At 44.6% G+C, this 21,985-nt stretch overlaps 1 protein-coding gene across 1 annotated transcript in view; it reads right to left on the bottom strand.

The window, feature by feature from the left end:
• Positions 1 to 5,709: 5,709 nt before the first annotated feature.
• The window catches only part of PIEZO2 (piezo type mechanosensitive ion channel component 2), a 454,182-nt gene continuing 437,906 nt past the window's right edge, over positions 5,710 to 21,985 (bottom strand). Inside the window, exons 52-56 of the mRNA XM_073331610.2 lie at positions 21,291 to 21,463; positions 17,035 to 17,154; positions 14,570 to 14,649; positions 8,342 to 8,519; positions 5,710 to 7,156 (exon numbers count right to left, since the gene is read on the bottom strand). Of these exons, the coding sequence (XP_073187711.2) occupies positions 6,904 to 7,156; positions 8,342 to 8,519; positions 14,570 to 14,649; positions 17,035 to 17,154; positions 21,291 to 21,463 (804 nt within the window). The 3' untranslated portion in view covers positions 5,710 to 6,903. The remainder of the gene's footprint in view (positions 7,157 to 8,341; positions 8,520 to 14,569; positions 14,650 to 17,034; positions 17,155 to 21,290; positions 21,464 to 21,985) is intronic.

Genomic DNA, 21,985 nt, shown 5'->3' on the forward strand with positions numbered 1-21,985 from the left:
CGTGCTGGGGCTCCTCTACTTTAGTGTATGGTGAACTTTGGCTGTGGACTGTCTGCCTCAGGTTTCCAATCATCTTCTCATGAGTTCAGGACACAGGGATTTCTGTGTGCCTATCTCCAGTGCATCTTAATGTGTGAGCAACTCATAAAGAATGTTGGTGCTTTAGTTGTAGCCTGGAACATGAGTGTCTCTATACATGGCCGCTGCAATCCTCTAATGATTAGCTTTAAAATCACCTTATTTTTATTTTTTGCAGGTGCTATGCACGCAGCTGTCCACCTGTGAATTCAGCTGTTAAAACTTGTAGTAATATCCGCACAGGATAAAGATGTCTACGAAGCTATGCAAGAAGAAGAGAAATATTTGCAGTTCGTCTGCGAAATAAATGCATTTGGTTGACTAGCTGAATCCAATTCCACGCAGTTTGTTCATCCTGGTCAGTAACCTCCCAAACCATTTATTTCAAATTACCTCTCACACTGTTAAAAATATTATTTTCAAGCATAGCAGAAACCTCCTTAGAACTTCAATGTTTTTATCCAACTCATTTCCTGACTTGCTGTTCTCCCTTCACCTTAGTTCCTGTCCTCCTACAAGTCACTTAACATCCCCCTCCATATAATAATGTTCATCTAACCTCACAGCCACGCTGTTGGGTATCTAGATGGTTCCCGGATGAAAGGCACTTGTGAAATGATGAAATGTCTCACTCAATAACCACGAAAGGACTAAATAAAAATTCTCTTAATTGAAATGGAAAAAGAATATGATGTAAAGAATCCCTGTCTGATTAGCCCGGATTTTAAGGCGTTCTAAACAACCTACAGCACAAACGCTTCTGGAGTGAAACTGTTTTTTTTTCCTGTTCCCGGAGCAGGTGGAAAAATCCAATTTTATTTTCAAGAAAACTCTTGAACAAAACAGTTTTGTTCCAACTTTTTCACAGAAAACTTCACATTTTGATGAAAAATCTGAAATTTTAATTTCAAATTGAAATTTTTATTTCATTTTGGCTTTTGAAAACAGAATTGTGTGTGTGTTTTGCCTTTCTCTGTTCTCTTCCCTCTCTACCCCCCTGAAAAACGTGGGGCAAAGTGAGTAGAAAAGGGAGAGACCTTTCCTCACACACACTGTCCCCATTTTGTAGTCTATCCTTCCCCCTTCTCCTCCTTTTTCCAGTGGAAAAAGAAATGAGGAAGGCAAGTAAAACGTAAGAGAGGGTAAAAAAAAATCTGAAAAAATGCACATTTTTTGGACTTCAGAAGCCCACCTGGCAACAAAAATGTCAGTTTGAAATGTCCGTATTTTCATCAAAAATTAAAATTTTGGATGAAAGTGACCTGATTTCATGAAACACTGACAAAACTACATCTTTTTTACTTAACCGAAAAGGTCAGCTGAAAGATTGCAACCAGCTCTGCCTGTTGCCTCCAGGAATACCTGAGTTCCGCCACCCAGCACTGTCACAATAATCCAAACAGGGCCCGAGCCAAATTCAAATCATGCTCCAAAACTGTATAAGAAGGGGCCTTTTCATATAGCCTGTTTTTCTGGCAGTCCAAAACATCTATCCAAATCCACATCCCCCTCTCACCTTCTCCATCAGAAAATCTCTCTTTCACTCTCCCAATCTCTTGGTGATTCTGTCCCTTCTTCCTTCAAGTCTCTGGTAGCTCGAGGCGACTCTTCTCCCTAAACGCCTGCTGAGTGGGCCTCTCGGGGTATGTCTACTCGGCATTGGCCAGCTACAGGTGTCTAATTGCAAGCTGAATGGGACTTGCAGGTCTCAGAGGCTGTTTAATTGTGGTCTAGATATTTGAGCTCTGGGACCCTCCCATCTCATGGGTTCCTAGAGTCCAGGCTCCAGCCCGAGCCTGGATGTCTGCACTGCAGTTAAACAGTCCCTTAGCCTGAGCCCTGCAACCCAAGTCAGTTGGCACATGCTAGCCATGGGTTTTCAATTGCAGTGTAGATGTATTCCCCTCTTGGGCCCCTGCCTAATCCCTAGTGCCTTTACCCTTCTCAGTTGCCCCTGCGCTCTTACTAAGATGTTAGGTTTTTACTTAAAAGGGAAAAAAGATAGAAAAGCAGTAAATAAGAGATGAGCAAAAATCCGCTAACATCCCTTAGAATGCCAGCGTAACCTACACACCTCCTGGGTGTGGTGTTCTGTCCTATCTAGTGGCACGGAGACCACTTAGCTAAGGCTGTAGAGTAAACTAATTTTTTACCTCTCTCAAAGAGCCAGTTAGCTTTTAGCTCATGCTATAGAGGTTCATGCACTAAGCTCCAGAGCTGCTGAGCGGGGGTCTGTCGGTGTTACACTGGCACACAGATTCCCCCTTTCTACATGAAAACATGTCCCTTGAATTTTTGCTTTGTCACCTTTGTTGATTAGTCACTTCAGGGCAGCAACTAGATCTTTGTATGTTTTTGTACAGCACCTAGCACCTGCATGAGGACCTTATGCCAAATGGAGTCTTTGGGATAATACAAATAATAATTAAGCAACACTCCCTTTAGTAAAGCCTCATTCTTAAATTAGAACTCTCTGGAACCTGATTGCTACAGCAGGGCTTCTTGCTTACTCACCTGTATTTCACCAAGCCCATGTGTCTTAGGAAAGTAGAAACTTGGACCGTAAGTATAAAAAGCCTGAGCAACTTTATCCATTAAAGGGAGATAAAAACTGCTAGGAAAACAGCTGAAGTATGCACCAATTTGACTGTTCCCCACCTCATCAAGCTTACTGCAGCCACCAGGTCCCGGCGGATAGGCAGCTCCACGCACTGCCCTCATGCCCACAGGCACCGCCCCCGCAGCTCCTATGGGTCGTGGTTCCCGACCAATGAGAGTTGCGGAGCTGGCACTGGTGCAGGGGCAGTGTGAGAAGCCTCCCTGGCTGCCCATGTGCCTGCGGGCTGCAAGGACCTTGCAGCTGCTTCCGGGAGCCGCATGGAGCTAGGGCAATCAGGAAGCCTGCCTCAGCCCCGGGCCCTCACTGCTCCACCCACCGGACTTTTAATGGCCTAGTCAGCACCAGGGTCCCTTTTCGAGCCGGCGTTCCAGTCAAAGCCTGGATGCCTGGCAACCCTACTGTTAGTGCAGGGTGGCTTCCCTGCTAGCACTGCTGATTGCACAAAGAAAAAGAATTTTCAAGTTTGCCCTAAATGAACGTGTGGTAACTAGATTCTACTTCACTTCAGGTACTTAAACTGCTCTGACAAAGCTGTTGGAAGGAATACGAGCTGCTGCAGTTATTCACTGGGAGAAGAAAAAAGCCATTGGCAAACAGGCAATACACCAAGCATACGAGAGAGGGGTCACGTCTTATGTTTTATATTAAGAAAGGAAAAGCAAGAAAAATGAGCAATGCTGTAGCTGTTTTTGTTGTTTTAACATGCTGAATGCTGACAACTAGCCAGTTTAGGGCTAATTTCTAGACATGCTTTGATTTAAAGTGTTTTCTTCTAAGTGTGCTGGTTTAAATGTTGTCCTCAGAAGGTAAATGAATCCGTCCTAGCCTGGAGCCTGACCATGGGTTTTTGTTTAAATCATACTGACAAACCAAGGCAGTTATAAACTTGAAATTAAAAAGGAGTAAAACTGAATTCAACTAAACTGGTTTGCGCCCCTCCCCCCCCACCACATAGCAGTAGAAATGAGACTAGTCTCAACAGGTGCTGCCCCCTTTCATATGTTCCAGTGGTATGTATCATTACTAAGGCTCTTAACGGGCCTCAGCTGACATCAGGGCCCATTGTGCCAGTACCCTACAAAGCTCAAGTAAGATGAGGGTGGCTTGCCCTGGGAGCTGGAGGTTGAGCCCTCTTGATTGAGGGGAATCAGGCAAATTCCCCATAAAGAGCAGAAGGTGGCTGCAGTACTGGAAAACGAGAGCCAGGATTAAGTGGTGGTAAAGCCCAGTTGGGAAAAGGGCTGGAGAGAGCCAGGCAGAAAGCAGAGAGAAAGGAAATTACTTCAAGCAGGGACCTGGGAGAGACAGAGGGACCTAGACAAAGCACCCATGGAAAACTACTGCCCCAGCTAAAAGGAGCAGCCCTGAGCCCGAACCAAGAGTAGCAGGTGGCACTGGGCTCCACTAATGGTCCCAAGGAAAGGCGTGCACAAGCCCAACATAAGGGCTGTAGGCTGAGCTGAAGCCAGGCTGAGGAAGAGCTGCAGAAAGGGGAATGACCGTTGGCGGGGGGCACCAGCCCAGAGAGCTGCTATGCCACACTTGGCCACGAGGAGTTGCCGAGTGGTAAGTGGACTATAAAGAGACAATGCCCCTCATAGTTTACTGTCTAAACAACTGTGTACTCATTCCCTCTTAGTCTGCACAGATGCCTTTTAGACTAGTATAGAGTGCCAAAAATTTAAAATGATTGAAATTGTGTGGAACTTGGCAGCATGTCTCCTAACCATCTTTTCCCCACTAACCTTCCAAAATATGGCCGTTTGCAATGATAGGAAATCCATATTGAATTTATGGTCAGATCCTTATACTGTTCAAAGTCAGTGGTTAAAGGTTCCATTGACTTTAAGGGTATGTCTACCCTGCAGCCTATAAGCACTGAAGTTTATAAGATGCAACGTCTAATAGTTTCTCTTATTTTTACCTAGCATCCACCTGCTTGAGACTTGAATTTCTTGCCTTGACCAAGAAAGCTCAGCCCTTCAAGTTAGGGCTCCGTTTCCCCAAACTGTTGGCAGGCATGAGCTCTTTCACAAAATCATGCTATTGCCTAAGGCCTTTGTAGCTTGAGCTGGAGGTACATGCACTGACATGGCTGAACTACGGAGTGCATGACAGGTCAGGTAGAAAGATTGTTTAGTCAATTAATGAAAAGGAAGGAGCCGTTTTGCAAGTCTAAAAGGCTGTCAAGTTCATTCTGCGACCAAGTTTTTCACCAGTAACTAAGAGCCTATTAAGGAGGGAGGAGAGACAACAGTGGTCAAAGTAGGCTGGTTGGCTGGTACATTTTGGAAGCGTTACACACCAGCCACATTTAACTCCCAGTACCTTATTCTTCAGTTTAGAAAAGGGGAACACACGGTATTGCCTCTCTTAGGCCAGCCAGTCCCTATACTGGTTCTACAGTAACCCCTGCATAGAGTCACATGATGGCCATGGTGTGAGGAAGAACTAGACTTTGAAGAGTAAATCACTCCACAGAGGAATGTTCAGCACAACCAGAAATCTTGCCAGCCTATAGAACAACTACCACCTTTTCTTTATGATGTATGAAGAAATCAAATAGCCTTCCAGACACCAGTTGATTTTATTGTTACAATATAACAAAGCACTTCACAGTGTCCAAGATGCGCTGCTAGGGTATAGAATGGAACTGACACCACTTTCATGGAAGAACTGAATAAGACGGCAAGTGTGTTGTAATTTCAACTGTGCTGTTTTTATAAAGCCCTGCACTAAGATGTGCCAATAAAGCTACAATTGTCCCTTTAGCTGAAAGTTACCTTGTATTTTTTGCCCTCTGGTAACTGACTATATCATTTATATGACAAATAGCAGCAGCTAACTGAAAGAATGTGATTGATTTGTCACTGACCTTAACTCCACTGTGAACAGTTTAACTAGATAAAGATGTTTCCCATTTAGTGTAAAGAGGAAGACGAAAAAATACTTCTAAAATGACTTTGCATCATGTGCTTTATTTTAAGTCATTACTGAATCAAAACTACACAGTATAACCTTTTTAACATACCCTACCCACTCAATTATTTTGTTTTTCAGAAATTGCATTTTTTTAAACATGGAATTAATCCTATATTGCAATCATAAATTTTCATGCTACAATGTTCTCTAATGAACCGTTTGTGTCACCAACCATAGTAATTTAAGAAAAGGCCATTTTTCAAGCTCATATGTACTTCTATATTTGGGAACTTAAAAAACCCGTCTCGGATGTAAAAATGTAAATTGGAATATGTAAACATTTTTGTATACCTGAAACACTGAAAGGAGAATATCAGATAACAAAACCATTGCCTTAAATCATCAAAATGGGGGGGAGGGAGGGGAAGCATGTAGTGGGAAGCACAGAGTAGCACACACTATTCAGTCTTCAAAGAGATATAAGAAGTGAAACCGCTCCTTAGTCGTTCAGTTGGCTTTTCTCTGTCTAAAGGAAAGCAGTAATTGTGGGAAGATGGCCCAGCAGAACACCCCAATATTTCACCATAATTCTTTAAGGTTTAACTAAGGGCTAAAACCAAGTTTTTTTTCCTGAGAAAAGTCATTGATGTTTCCTGGAAATGTCTTCTGGGACTGTACAAATAAAATAAGGTAATTAAAGAGATTGTCACTTGTTTTCTTTTTGCTTACAGAGGGTTGTCCACAGAGTCTTCGGTACATCAAAACCCCTGCTTTTCTAAAAATGGATATGGCTAGCATTTCTTCAGCTCCCACTATAGCCTTTTGGCATGGTTGTCCTGAAGGCTAGTCAGATTCCCATTACTATATCTTCAAAGTCAGTGACGTACAACAGCATATTGCACAAACTGTATCGCTCCAGAAAAGGTCCAGTGAAGTCATCTGAGGGATCGTTTCTTTCTTTCCTTTTTCTTTAAGGGTAGAAATTTAATGTCTGGAAGATTAACTTACCTAGACAAGGATGCAGAACATTTGGTTGATTAAATTACAAAGCAAGGTCCCCTGATTTTAGAGGAGTAGGCATTTTAAAAAAAATCAAACCAATCTTCTTCACCATTAATCCTTAATTTGAAGGCAGCATGGACTCCTAAGGAAGTAGCTTCCTAGACTCAATCTGTGAAAAATCATTGCTACCTAACTATAAAAGGCTTAGCTCTTATGAGAATATTGTGCTTTTTTAAAATTCAGATGAAGTCCTCTTGATTTGCAGTGTGACTCCAAAGGGATCAATTAGTTTTTTCCCTAGTCCATTTGATCATAGTCTCTGGTGAGCGGTACAGAAATATTAATTTGGCGTACAGGTCTTCCTCTAGTTCCAGTTCTCCAGTCTCTCTTACTAAGAAAATATCAGTACACAACTTCAAGATACGGTCCACGTTTGGTAGTTCTTCAAACATGATGGAGTGAGAGATCCCGCTGAAGAACTCACGGACAAACTTCCCTATCACCAGGACAACTGAGGCATACAGTCCCATGATACTGTAAAACAAGAGTTCAAAGAGGTTTTTCTAATCAGGTTATAAATCCAAATACAGGCAAATGTTGATAAAACTAAGGTGGTGATGGGTTTATGAAAGATGACCATTTCTACTGAATCAACTGTGTTACGCATTAGGAATAATAATATGTAATCTTCAAAACCTAAACATTTCTCATAAAATCATTTCTAAAAATCTTTTTAAAAATTGTATACTATTAAAATCATAAAGGGACAAAAACCCCACCCCATGTGGAAAACATGCTGAGGAGAGGAATCTTCTTGGGGTTCTCCTACTGCAGGTTCCCCCAAATCATTCCTGTAGAGAGAGCCTCCAGCAGGTTTATCTTTCTGCTAAGGTTTCTTTACCAGAACTTGCAGATCCCTGAGATATGCTGGAGGCTAGGATTAACCATAATGCTCTACAAGGTCTGGGGCCTGTGAAGCTGGGCTGCTAATGCTTCCTCCATTGGCCGCTCCCTTTAAAACCCCATGAAGGAATATTCCACAAAGTGGGAGGGCATACGCAGAAAAGCCTCAGACCGTGTTAATTTCCCTGCAGGGTTATGGGAGAAGACAATGTATGTCCTCTCTTCGGCCTTGTCCGCCTCTCCCTCCCAGCTGCGGTTTCCTGAGCACGGAGAGGGTTCTTTGGCAGGGTAAGCAGCAGGATGGTGAAACAACCATCATGGTCCAACCCCCACTCCACATGGATGTTGTGTAGGGGGAGCAAATCCCCGATCCTGAGAATGGAAAAACACCAGGGGGCAGAACTCGGTCTCTAGTTATAATTGAGAATGACAAACCTATTTTAAAAAAACTGTTTAAAATCAGTTTCTTTATCCAGCTGCTAGGGGTTTCTAGTGAAGGGTTCTTATTCCACCTAAGATAAGGAATACCGTGTCTCTGATACCATGATGTTTTAGCTATGAAGGCCATTAGAGATTCTAAAAAAAGATCTTAATCGCCACAAAATCATGAAATTTACTCCCTTCTTAATGCACTTTTTTTTTTTTTTTTCCGGTGGGGCTAGGGCCAGTCCTGCACCTCTATGATTTATTTTAGGTATTTGTGATGCTGTCATCTGTTACACAAAACGCTGGTCAACAGGAGATACATTTCTCAGTTCACCTTAAATTATTTCTGCTAGACAGTACTGTGGTTTTAAGTACAAGATTCTCTCTTACCCATAGCCCGCCAAGAATCCAAGGCTAGGAGGGCTAACTTTGTCACTGAATACAAAGAGTTCAAGACTTTCTTCCTGTCTGTATCTTTTTCCAAGCTGATTGAGAACCCACCATTCACGAACCCCATCTTTAGACTCATTTTTGACAAGAGAAACAGTGATGTTTTCCATCCTCCCCTCTATTGAAAGAGAAAACATTAACACAAAAACAAGCATGTTGTCAATAAGTCAAATTTGTTAGGATCAGATGCTTATTAATATGCCACAGTGACGGTGCAACCTAAAAATAAGTCAATTAAAACAATCTTAGAACCCATTTTAAAATAGTTTATAGAACAGTACTACAATGGTTCTCTAGCCTTTTAAAGTTTGTGTTTTCCCTCCCAAAATCCCTTTTGAATGGTCTTTTTAAAATTTTTCTCACATAACCAGATTTAAAACTTCATAGAAACAAATATGGCCAACATTTTCAAACTTGAGTGCAAATGTCAGCCACTATCCAAATTTAGGGACCTAAATAAATGAGGCCTGATTTTTTAGACATGCTGGGCACTCACAACTCCAAATGAAATTACTTCTGAAAACTAGTTGTGTCTAGGCCCTGCAAGGACTCATTCAAGAGCTTAACATTAACTCTGTTGACTTCAGTGGGACTCCAAAGTGTGTAAGGTTAATTGTGTCTCCTCAAGATCTGATGCCCTAGATTGAGAGTTCTCTCTGGTAGACTTTGGGAACAGGGGTGGCAGGTTTGTATAATTTTTGGTGGTGCCCAGAAAGGATCCAAGTCCCACCCACACCTGCCTTGTAAGCCGATATATATTTTAAAATAATGTAAAAATGGACTGGAAACAGTGAGCGTTTACCAGTTTCTCTATATTGCACAATATCACTATTGTAAGAAAAAATTATTTAACTAAGAATATCAACTTTATTAATACTCTTGAATACGGAAATAACCAAGCACGCTTGGATTAATAACCCTCCAAAAGCAAATACTTTCTAAAATTAAAACAAATGTAGCCCCTTCTTTTGCGATGTTCTTCAGGAGGCAGCGCACACTTTTTGTCGTTGTTCAGTTCTTGAAATGAAGTCATCCAGGAGACTTGCAATGTCCAATTCAGAGATAGAGTTCTTACGAATGTGCAGAAATGCCAAGTAATTTAGATGTTCTTGGCCCATTGTCGTTTGCAAATAATTTTTTCAGTCTGCGCAGGCAACTGAATGATCACTCAGTAGTGCAGGTTGTAGTCGGACTTGTGTAGAATAATTTCAGGAGAATTGTAACTTCTGACAGCATGTCACTCAAGCCTTCATTTTGTTTCAGAAATCGTTTCACTTCACTCACCGAATTAAGGTGACAATTTCTCAATCTGCAAATATCACTCAACATTTCTAAATGAAGAGATAGCCTCTCCATGTTAATGTCACCATGGAAAGCTTCACTTATTGGGGTAATGTCCTGTTTCGAGCCATTTGCATCAGTTATATGCTTCTCCAATTTTACTGCAAATGAGAAGCTGTCTGTTGAAAGCCTCTGTTCAATGGCAACTTTGCAAGCATAAATGATCCCAACATATATTTTATGAAAATACCCTTTGGGGTCACTGAAGGTGTGAGGAAGGCTTCCAGGGTTGAGCCATCTCAGTGGCTTCCGTTTTCTCAGGAGTGTAGGCTCATCTAAATAAAAATTTCTTGCCTTCTCTACTGTTGTTTCCCAGAAGTGATTGTATGACGAGTCAGTGTGCAACCCACTCAATACCTCTTGCAACAAGCCAACTTTCTTCATAACACTTGCCAATGACACGTTTGGGCTTGGAAGTTTTGTATTAGCTTCTTCTACAGGACCCATGGCTTTCTCAAGAACCGTTAGTATAAAATACGTTGAAAAAGATTGAAGTTCTTTGAGAGCTTCGAGAATCCACTACATTTTGAGCCAAATTCATCTGAAGAGTAACTAAATTCATCTGGGCAGTTCATCATAGCCTCCTAATCGTGGAACAGTGATTTAATGCTACTGATCCTTAGTGTCCATCTTGTTGGGCACAATAGTCGTAAAGAAGGCGCCCCTTCACTCTCTGAATGCTGCCATACACTTTGGTGACTCCCTGAAGGCACTGATGAGATCTTTCACCATTGAAAACATATCATGAAATTCTGGAATATTATGCAGGGCAGCCTGCGTGGCAAGGATAAGGGAAAATGCCGCACAGTGCACAAATTCTGTTCTCAGCTCTTGATCCTTCACTCTGGCTTGGATCCCAGTAAATTTGCTGGACACATTACTGGCTCCACTGTACCACTGCCCTCGGCAATCAGAAAAGTGGAAATCACACCTGAGAAGTGTATCTTACACATTTTGGAAAAGAGACGCAGCATCCATTGCATCAGTTTGGTAAAACCCAATAAACTCCTCATAAATCTCCCAGTCTTCATTAGAAAAGAACCCTAAAGAAAAACTTACTTGTTCTTTTCTTGACAAATCAGTAGTCTCAGCCATTACAATGGCATAAAACTTTGAAGCCTTGATCTTTTGCATAATTTGTCTGAGCGCCATCATTTCGATTTCATTAATAACCTCATGTGACAGCCAGTTGTATTTTGTGTGACTAAGCCACTGTCTCAGTTCCTCTGACTCTGTACTGCATAGCAACAAGAGCTGCATCCAATCTGAATCGCTCTCATTATGTCCACGTAATGCTATGCCTTTGTGAGCTACGTACCGAACACAGTTAAAAAGCTTGTGCAGCGCATGGGATTCTTTTCTGTAACTGGCCGACACTAGTGCAGAAGCATTTATCTGTGATTGCAGAGCAACCTACTTCAGTATCGCTTCCTTGCGACAGGAGGATTTTTCGTGTGATGTAAAACCATGCACTGTATGTCTCCAATCTTGAAATCCAGATGAAATAAACGTTGGTTCGGCGTTGGTAGAAAATATTAAGATCTTCTTTGCAGACTGAGCAAAACGCTCTGTATAATTTGCTGTTGTACTCCAACCATGTAAATCTTGATTGCCAAGACTGCTGAAAACTCCTTTTCTTATCTTGTGGATGTGCTATATATTTCTTTTGTATAACTTCAGTTTGAAAGCTGGGTGTTGAACTCAGACAGTCACTTGATGAATTACCCTTTTCTTCTTTCTTTCTCTGGGTAACTTTATTAGGAATTTATCCATTGTTGATTATTACTGGTCCTACAAATCAAGAATTTGTTGCTGGGATAAAATGAAGCTGCAACGTGCCGGCGCCACAAGATTACAAGGGCCAATTAAAAGTGGAAAGTCAGAAGCAGCATTCACCTGCTTCAATACATTATATTTTGTTGTATGCATATACAACCAATTATATACTTAAAGGGTATAAAATAATCAAGTATTGTGCTAAACACGACCCTACCCTCATGTAGCCCCGGGGCTAGGGCCAGAGAGGACTCCCTGCAACCCTCTCCCGCTGGCAGCATCAAGCTCTGGGGGAAGTGGCTCCCACTTCTCCCCAACAGCCCACTCACCCTTCACCACTGTCACTGAATGTGCTCCTAGGGCCCCTCTGAGGGTCCAGGAAGCCCCCTTGCCTCCCCTGTGCTGGGTGCCGGGAGGGGGCTGCCATCACATGGGACCTCCTCCCCTGGTGGCGCCCCTCACCATAGCCTCACTGGGGGCTGCCTCTTGCCCAGCATGGGGCAGGAGCAGTGACTGCAGGCGGGGGTGGGTGGATCAGGGTGGCACAACACACACCCAAGCCCCAGCTGCTCAGGTCCAGGAAGCCTCCTCACCTCCCCTGTGGTGGGTGCCGGGGGTGGGGGCTGGCCTCCACGGCTGCAGTCTGCTGCCCCTCACCGTAGTCTCCCGGGGGATGGGACTGCCCCTTGCCCAGCGTGGGGCGGGAGTGGTGGCTGCAGCAGGGGTGTGGAGGGCATGGATCATACGGTCGGAAACTCACCCAAGCCCCAGCAGCTGCTCAGGTGAGGTCTGGACTCTGTCTCCCAGAAGCACCCTCAGCGTTGACTCCCGGGGGGTGCCGGGGGAGGGGAGGGCTGCCAGTCATGTGCTCGCTTCCTTCCCGCCTCCCGCCGCAGGTGCAGCAGCCACCTCAGCCTGCCGCCGGCGCCGCTCTTGTGTAGTAGGCAGCAGCGGGCGGTGGCGAGGGAGTGCAGTGCAGAGCGGCAGGGCAGCCGCCCACTTGAGGCAGGGATGCTACGTGGGAGGCGCGCGGGGGTGGCAGGCAGGGCGGAGGGAGAGACCTGGCTCCGAACATTGGTGGAGCCAGGCCCCTGAGCCCTGAATATTCCTGGAGGCCGGGCACCACGGCCCACACACCTCGCCACCTCTGTTTGGGAAAGGAAGGGAGAACACCCTTTAAGAGGAATGTGTCAGAGCTCTTGTGTCAGGTTGGCTTTGTCTCCATGGAGTGTTTGGATTCATCTGAGAATTTCCCATTGAGTGGGCTACTCCCCACTTCCTATTCTGCAGAGGGTTGGACTCCTTCCCCCTATACTATCTGTGAAGAGGAATACAGAGCCTGGGGCTCCTCTCCAGTACCCTGGCTGCCTCCTGCTGGTAGATGTGCTCCTCACAGACCATTGGTTACCATCTTCCTTCCTCCCTCCAGCCCGACTGGGGACATGGAGAGGGACAGAGCTGGTAGCTGAGTTGCAGTCAAGTCTCCCCTCAGGTACTCCGCAGTCATGACCCCCTCATTACCATCACCTCCTCAAAAAACAAGGGAAATTCACTGTCTGAAAATGTCAGTCAGTACAGAGTTCAAGCTGAGCAGCAATGCCTCATGCCCTTCCAGAATGTTGAGTGTACCAGTACTTAAACCTCTGAAAAACAGGAAATACAGAGTTAAGGTACACACCAGCGCCGCTTTGCAACTTTCGCTCTGCCCTCTGGCACTGGCAAAAGCCACTGCAGTTATACTGTACGTGTGTTTTAGGAAGGCCTGCCCTATAATAAGCAGACATGAAGAATGACTTGGTAAATGTGTCATTTCATGTGTATTGTGTCCCACAGAATTGTATTCTCTTATTTGCCTGCATGCACTCGATCTGACCTTCGCTGTGTTAGGGACACTGTACTGACTGGTGCAGGGATTACTTGCAGCAGATTGCCACACCTCACACTGTGACATGAGAGGAGCAAATGCACCCAAAAGGATCACAATCCTCTTATTTCTGGGCTGAGTTATGTTGGTTGCAGAAGTAGAGGAGCAGAATAATATATTCTTGCCCTGGGGATTTATAGTAGTTGGGTAGCATATGTGACAGGGCACTACAGAGGTAAGTGTAGGTGGTCGACCAGAGAAATCCTTAGTACAAAGGCCAAGGGATTGTAAGGGGTTATAACAGCCGGTTTCTCTGAGGTAGTCAGTGCATGTAGGAGTGGTTGAGTACAGGCTAAGTGTAGTCAGCTGGTGTTCTCTAAGCCTGCCGGTGTTCTCTAAGCCTGCCATTGTCTGATGGTTTCTTCTACTGTGCCCACATGCTGTGTCTCCACAGCGTTCCATATTATCTGGAAGGATACAGTGCTACACCATCTGTCAGGAGTGTATGGGGGCATCACTCAAAGAGGGCAGAGTTAAGGTTACAGGCTGGGGCTAGTGTGCACCTTAACCGTATAATTCCTGGTTTTCAGCAGTTTCTGTACAGGTGCACTTGTCACTCCAGAAGAGCATGAGGGTTCGGGTTAACCTTAACAAAGTTTTAACTGCATTAACAAAGTTTTTGGGCAGTTAATTCTTACTTGTTGGTACAAGGCCTAACACTATGGGGCCCTGATCCTCGGTTGGATCTACCATAATTCCTAATTATTATAATAATAATAAATGAAAGCCCATGAGGATGCCTAACTATGCAATTTGATGACTGACTTCAGGTATCGAAGTTTTAAAATGTTGCTATTAAATTCTCTGTGCCTCCACTTTCCCATCTCAAAAAATGGGGGTAAACAATGTTCACACACCTTTGGCAAAGTGCTTTCAGCCCCTCAGCTAAAACATTCTATATAAGGGCTAAGTATTTAAACACAGCTTTGAGGGTTTTTCTTGTGTGAAAGGTGTTGGGTCGATAGCTCTAGAGCCCGATATCCTCCTTTTACCTACACAATAGCTACAACAGAGCAGAGCAGCAGCCCAACCTTCCTTGACACAGTCCCATTATCACCTAAACAGCCTTGTGTGTTTCACAATGAAAAAATATATACATAGAGATAACCACAGCCTGCAGTACATACCTTTCCATAGTTGCTTTATGGGTTTTGCCAGAGAATCACTAGGTGCCTTGATGTAGTATGGAAACATCAGTTCTAGCGTCCTGCAAGAAAAATGTGACAGCAAATGATTCCATATTTTTGTATCTTTATAAATTCCCTTAGTCCCTCTTGGGGCAGCTGTAGAATATGATTCCAGTTTGAAGAAGGAGAGTACTTTGCTGTAATTTTTGGACTGGATTCTGAGCTCACATCAGCTTTGAACCAGTGTCACTCCATTGACTTTAATGGACTTACCAGTGATGTTCTGCCAATATTTTAACAAAAGCGTTCCATTCAAAATTTCCCCACTCACCGGTCATCAACCACGAATGCTGGGTATGTGTGTGCACAGGGAGGAATGAGGGCCTGGGGAACGCATTCCTTTGTTTTCCCACTTAAACAAAAATATTGTATCACACTATCAAAAAGGAGAGAGGCAACACACCACCACTTGCTAAATAAATGAAGTACATCTGATGGAAATGTTTATAATCTCAGAATAGTACAGTGTTCAGCTAGTGCTAAGCTCGGGGAAGACCATGTGGGAGTGGGTGTAGCTTTTATAAAATTACTGCCTTCTGAGAATGGGGCTTACAAATACATCATTTACTTCTTGCCTCAAACAGATCCACACCCTCCAGGAAATGCCTTTATTTAAAAAGTATGAGAAATAAAATATTTAAAAGACATGCAAAGACATACAATATAGACCTATATGCAGCCATATATCTGTGCAATAGACCTACATATATTCTGAACAAAAAGAGCCCTCAACCATCCGCGTAGCAGTATCTGTTGCTTTGCACTGACTCACCAGACATTTTAGGCTTCAGAGTGACGTTCCTGGAATCTTAGGGTAGGTCAATGTTAAAAACACTGCAGTGATACCGAGGATCACTTTGTGAAAAGTATTCACCCACAGGTGACAGGGTGTTTTTGCCTTTTATTATTTTTCTGTGAGAGTTCATTTAAGACCATAGCAATTATCTGGTTTCACCCACATATTTGCTTTTGGGGCATTTAGTGATCACTCTATATCTGACCTATCAGTCTTCATCCTCAAAGGAAACCTGTACAACGCTTTCAAAAAACAAGCCTGGGAATTTAAATTCATAACTTTGCTAGATGCTAAAAATCATAACCCATTAACAACCCTCCCCCCCAGCTGCTTTCTCTCTCTCTCTCTCTCTCTCTCCTCCCCCCCGCTTTCCTTTCCTCCCTATGACTGCAGGGGTGTTAAAGGGCCACTTCACGTTGAATGGTCCTTTGAAAGGTGTGTTAGCTACTTATGCTAAACAATCTGTTCCACCTTGTGTTTAGCTGTGACACTCTGATTAAGGCCTTGTCTACACTGCCGCTTTACAGGGCTGCAACTTTCTCGCTCAGGGGTGTGAAAAAACACGCCCTCCCCTAGCACTGCAAGTTTCAGCGCTGTGACGTGCCAGCGTAGACAGTGTCCCAGCACTGGGAGCCATTCTCCCAGCGCTGGGAGCTACTCCCCTCGTGGGGGTGGTTTTTTTACAGCACTGGGAGAGCTCTCCCCCAGTGCTGGTGCTGCAACGACACAGCCACGTTAAAGCACCGCTGCGGCATGCTAGTCAAGACATACCCTAAGTTTCCCAGACCAGAAGAAGGGCTCTGTGTGGCTGGAAAGCTCGTCTCGCTCACCAGCAGAAGCTGGCCCAATAAAAGATATCACCTCACCCACCTTGTTTCTCTAATATCTTGGGACTGACACAGCTACAACACCGCTGCATATTACCTTTGAAGTAACATTTATTAGTATAGGGCTAGAATGTCCTTGGCCTTTGTGTAGGTGCTAGGAATTTTCACCCCTTTATAGTCTGTGCAAAAGCCAGGGGCTCTGCCAATCCTTGTTGCCAGGAAAGTGGAGTTGGCGAAGAGGACACAGTATGCTGCACCATCCATACATGCTCCCCGTCTCCCGGTGCGCTAGTGAACACAATTCCTCTCACAGCTGCCCCACTGGTGGTGCAAGGTGTGGCCCTCACTCAGAGCTTTGAGTAATGTATTCACTTGGGTGGTGACTGTCCATTTTGCTGTACATTCAGTGAAGTATCCGCAAAAAGAAAAGGAGTACTTGTGGCACCTTAGAGACTAACCAATTTATTTGAGCATGAGCTTTCGTGAGCTACAGCTCACTTCATCGGATGAAGACATATATGTGAAGACATCGGATGAAGTGAGCTGTAGCTCATGAAAGCTCATGCTCAAATAAATTGGTTAGTCTCTAAGGTGCCACAAGTACTCCTTTTCTTTTTGCAAATACAGACTAACACGGCTGTTACTCTGAAATCAGTGAAGTATGTTTCAGTTTTATGGTATATGCTATGCTATGAGATTACATTATAGGTAACAACTGTGCACCTGTTAGTTATCTGCTTTAAGAGAAACATCTGTATGAACAAGTCAAGAACATAACTTACACCTTCTTTACCGTGTGATCCCCAGACATCATTGTAGCGATATTTTCTCTAGTTTTGTTCAGTAGGTTACAGGAAAGCTTATCCGATGCTATTTCTGCTTTTGCACCAAGAGAGAGGTTTCTATAACAATAAATGAAAATGAAAACAGATAGTGAAGCTCAGTACCACACAATGCCCAGTTCTCTGAGCTGTGCTTAGCTGATGTGGGGTTGCTAGTCTATCCGCATGGTGCTGATGGCCCTTCCCCATATCCTGTCAAGCATCAGGCTACCAAGACAGCACACGGAACCCGCAGCCGATGTTTAGTGGCCTAAATCCCCCTGCCATTATTGATCATGGCTTTATATGGTTCAGAGGCAATTTTTGATAGTACAATGTAACTGTGTCAAAGTCAAAATAGAAGCCTTACACAGAAACCTGCCTGACGGCTTGCTTTTGAACACAGAGGCCAGATGTTGGCCTTGGCAGACGGCACATGACACCTCGTTGCCTGACTAACCTCAACTCCAACTACCAATGCTCTCCGAGTGATTCTAAAGACTTTCATTATCATCAGTGGGCTCATGTACAAATGAAATAAGAACATGGTATTCATCCCCTCATTCAAACACCACTTATAAATCAGGGTGTCTAGGCTGAGGGTTCCTGGGGCCCTTGAGACAAGATGAAAATGTGTATTTGATTATGAACAGAAAACATGTTTCCCCTGATGATTTTTAAATGGAAGTGCCTGAATCAGCCCTGTGCACCCTGGGGAGATGGATGGGGGCACTGCTTTCCCAGCTCCCTCCCACTACTTCCTTTGCAGCCCTAGGGCACTGATGGGGTGAGCCAATAAGGTTCTGTCCAGCTGCTCAGCAGCTGCCCTGCTGATTGCATCACAGCACAGAGAGGAGGGTAGTTCTGGCTCCTCCATTGCCTGCTTCCTTGCTAGGCTGTGGGAGCTCCAGGGAGAGTAGCAGAGAAGCTTAACTGGCTCTACCTGAGCCTAGGGCAGCATCTAGCAAAGGCAGGCCACCCTCTCCATCTCTCCCACCACCACCCCCGTCCTCCCAGGTCCTCCCAGTCACTTAGGAGAGCTTAGGAGGAGGGGGGAAAGGAGAAGCTGAAAATCAACAGCCAATTACAACACAATTCCCTGATTCTCTGTCCCAGCCCAAATTAGAGCAGCCCAGTGACTGTTCTAAGCTCCATCAGCTGGTAACAGTCCTCGTTAGACCACATGGCAGCTGTAGGAAGCTGGAATGCAGTGAAAAAATGCCACAGCCGCTCCTTTCCCTCCACATCCCACATGCCCTTTGTGACAGGGGCTGCAGGGAGGGAGTAGGAGCTGGCTGTGTCAGCTCTCTGCCTGCTGGAGGCTCCTCGACGCTGGGAGAATCCCCAACAGTGGACTTGCATGTGTCTTCTGCTCCCCTATGTTGCCAGAGGAGCAGAATACACCAGAGAATCTCTCACAGAGAACTAAGCGCGGCCCCCTGACATTTTTAAAATCGGATGATTGGCCTTCAGGCTGAACAAGCTTGGCCTCAACTGATGTAAATGTTAACCATGTAATATTCAATCATACTTACTATATAGTCCACTGCTTCCCAAAGATAAAGGATCCAATTCATTACTGTTTTTAATTAAACTAACATAACTGATAGATTAGTTGAGGAGTATTAAAAATGGACTGTAGCTCTGAATAAAGGAGGAAGCTATATTTCCACTGGATAACAGACTATCTTTTCACAGTAATAAAAAAGGTCTAATTAATTATTTTTTAACCTTAAATAAAGTATCTTTTTTATTATGGGTCCAATATTTGTTTTCGATTTATGTACACAACTCCTAGTAATGTAGCTGTGAAGGGACAGCTGTTATGATAGGAGCCCAGGTGTCCATCTACATGATTCTTTTATCAGGGTTAGATATTACAATTCCCAGAAGCTGGAAATGGACAACAGGGGATGGATCACTGGATGATTGCCTGTTCTGTTCATTCCCTCTGGGGCACCTAGCATTGGCCACTGTAGGAAGACAGGATACTGGGCTAGATGGACCATAGGTCTGACCCAGTATGGCTGCTCTTATGTTCTTATTAATGTGCAATCTGTGCACACCACAGCATGGCTCTTACAGGAGTGTAGCAAAGCTTGAAGGGAAGACTGTACACCAGGGGGAAAATGAGCCCTAGAGTAAATGGGCACATGCCCCAATGAAGGGAATGGGCATTGTCTCTACTTAGTTCAGGGTGGCTCTAGATCAGGGGCGGGGAATCTTTTTTCTATCTGGGCCACTGACCCACAGAAAAAAACAGTCGTGGGCCACAAACACACACACACACACACACACAGTTGTGGGCCCCGCCTGGGGGTGCGGAGGATCAGGGTTTCCCCTAGGCTCTGGGGTGGGGCCAGAAATGAGGGGTTCAGGGAGTGGAAGGGGGCTCCGGGCTGGGGGTTGCGGTGTGGGAGGAGGTGAGGGGTCCGGCTGGGGGTGGGGATGAGGAGTTTGGAGTGTAGGAGGGGGCTCTGGGCTGGGGCCAAGGGGTTTGGAGTTTGGGAGGGGGTTCTGACCTGGGGCAGGGGGTTCTTGGTGCGGGATCCGGCTAGGCGGTGCTTACCTCAGGCGGCTCCCGGTCGGTGGCACAGTGGGGCTAAGGCAGAGCCGGGGCTCAGTGCTGCTCCCAGAAGTGGCTGCCATGTCCAGCCCCTAGGTGGAGGGGCTGGGGGTTCTGTGCAGGGGGTGGGGGCAGTGTCCAGAACTTCCCTGATTGCCCCTGCTCCTAGTGGCCACAGGGACATGCCAGTCGCTTCCAGGAGCTGCACAGAGCTGACCAGACTTTTAAAGGCCTGGCGACACTAGCTTCCCCCCACAGTGGGGCAAGCCAGCGCTAGTGACTCCAGCACTACGACGGGGCGCCGAGGCTTGGAGCTTTCGGCCCACGGCCTGGAGACTAGCTGCGGGCTGGATGAAATGAAGCAATGGGCTGGATCTAGCCCTCAGACCGTACCCCCCACCTCCCTCTAGACGTTCAGGTAGTTAACTGCTTTTCATCTTGTGTCTTGCTATTTAATTCCTTACAGCATAAAGGGTATGGCCAATAGCGCTTGAGGCTGTAAAGCCGCAGCAAGAGGACTGATTGTTTCTCTTTTGTACCTTAATTTCATTTCCCCATTAAATTATCTGCTTATACCAAATGTTTTTTCCAAAGGCCTGGTCCTTCAAAGTGTTTAATTTACATAACTATTGATGAGCATGTTGTCTGAAGCAGATTTCCTATTAGTCTGGTCATTGGTTTTTAAACCCTAAGGTTGGGATTTTCATGTTTTTCTCTTTACCCACATTGGGGCCCCCCAAATAAATGGTTGTTTTTGAAGATTGAGGTTAGGATTTCAGTTTCTGGGTGCCCAACCTGAGGCCCCTGAAAATTACTGGATTTTCAGAGGGCAGAAGCTCTGCATGGTCTGAAAATCAGGCATCTCCAAAGTGCTTCAGGTTGGGCACTCAAACCCTGAGGAAGCCACGACCTCGAGTCACTGTTGACAATTTGGCCTACGCTGCGTGCACCTTGTTTTAAAAGTGTCTTTTGGTCACCAAAGCTACAGTATCAGCAGAGTCACAAATGAAGTTGATAGGGTTTTTTTTTTACTTTTTATGCTACCCTTAGCTGTATTTTTATGGCAGATGTGCTCTTTAGCGTACTGCATGTTCGAAAAAGGTCTGCAGTAGTCTTGGTAACAATCTTTCACTGGTAGAAAAGCTCAAGCATCATAGTCCTACTCTAGAACTTGCTTTTCCCCTATAAAGAAAAGGAGGACTTGTGGCACTTTAGAGACTAACAAGGTGCCACAAGTCCTCCTTTTCTTTTTGCGAATACAGACTAAAATGGCTGCTACTCTGAAATCTTTTCCCCTATGTTCTTCCATGCTGAATCTCAGATCATTTTACTCCTGCTTTCATAGTTTCCACCTTGGAGGTGCTAATGCCTGGCAAAGGGCATTCTTGCTCAGGAGTTCTAAGGCAAGCTTCCCTTTAAAATTCATGAATGTTATTTTTTGTTGCCAGGAGGGCTCATTGTTGAGCGACAAAGATCATTCCCTTCCCCATCTCCTCCCCAGCCACCCACTCTCAGTCTTCCTGACCTGATGAATGAGAGAATTGGATGGGAAAATAAACACATCACACATACAGGGGCAATGCAAAACACTTCCATTAAACCAGCAGCCCTAGCCCAACAATCAATCTGTCAATATCATCATACTATTTACCTTTGAATACTCCATGAAAGAACTAGAGTGAACTCAGCAGAAAAATCTCGGAGACCTTGAATCATTTTCTTTCTACTGGGAGGGCTGATAGTCCACAATGAATTTGAATTCCCTTCTAGTTCTGCTACAGTTATATCTTCTTTTCCATAGCCTTCAAGAAACTGCAAAGCACCCTGTACACGCAAAAAGAGAAAGGAAAGTTTAACATACATGAAACACACAACTATTCTTACAGGTCAGCCAGAACTATAGGTGTACTACTAATTATGAGCCTAGTGATTTGCACTGATGGTTTTCCTCAGGCACCAGGTAAGGCATAAGAGGGGAGAGGTTTACCCAGAATACAGCCCAGACTAGAAGTCAATGATGCGAAAAAAAATTGCATTGCTAGTGAAACTGATTTAAAAAACAAAAAAAAACACCTAATCTGGTAAAAAAAACATTTGCAAAAATGGGCCTGAATAAAATTAAGCATATGGATTCTATGCTTCCATTTCTGAGGTCCTCAATACACATTTAAGCAAGTGCAGCTAATGAGTTATCCAGAACAAATTTTAATTTGAGATAATATATGTTCTAGTCCCCACTTGTTTTGCGTGGCACCTCAAACTTACTTTAAGCAAGTTCACAGGGGCGCCACACAGCACAAATGGCTACCATTATATGTAATTCGTCTGACAAATTCTATGTGACGT

This window comes from Lepidochelys kempii, chromosome 2 (genome assembly GCF_965140285.1).
Source record: "Lepidochelys kempii isolate rLepKem1 chromosome 2, rLepKem1.hap1, whole genome shotgun sequence".
In the NCBI taxonomy this organism is placed as follows: domain Eukaryota; kingdom Metazoa; phylum Chordata; order Testudines; family Cheloniidae; genus Lepidochelys; species Lepidochelys kempii.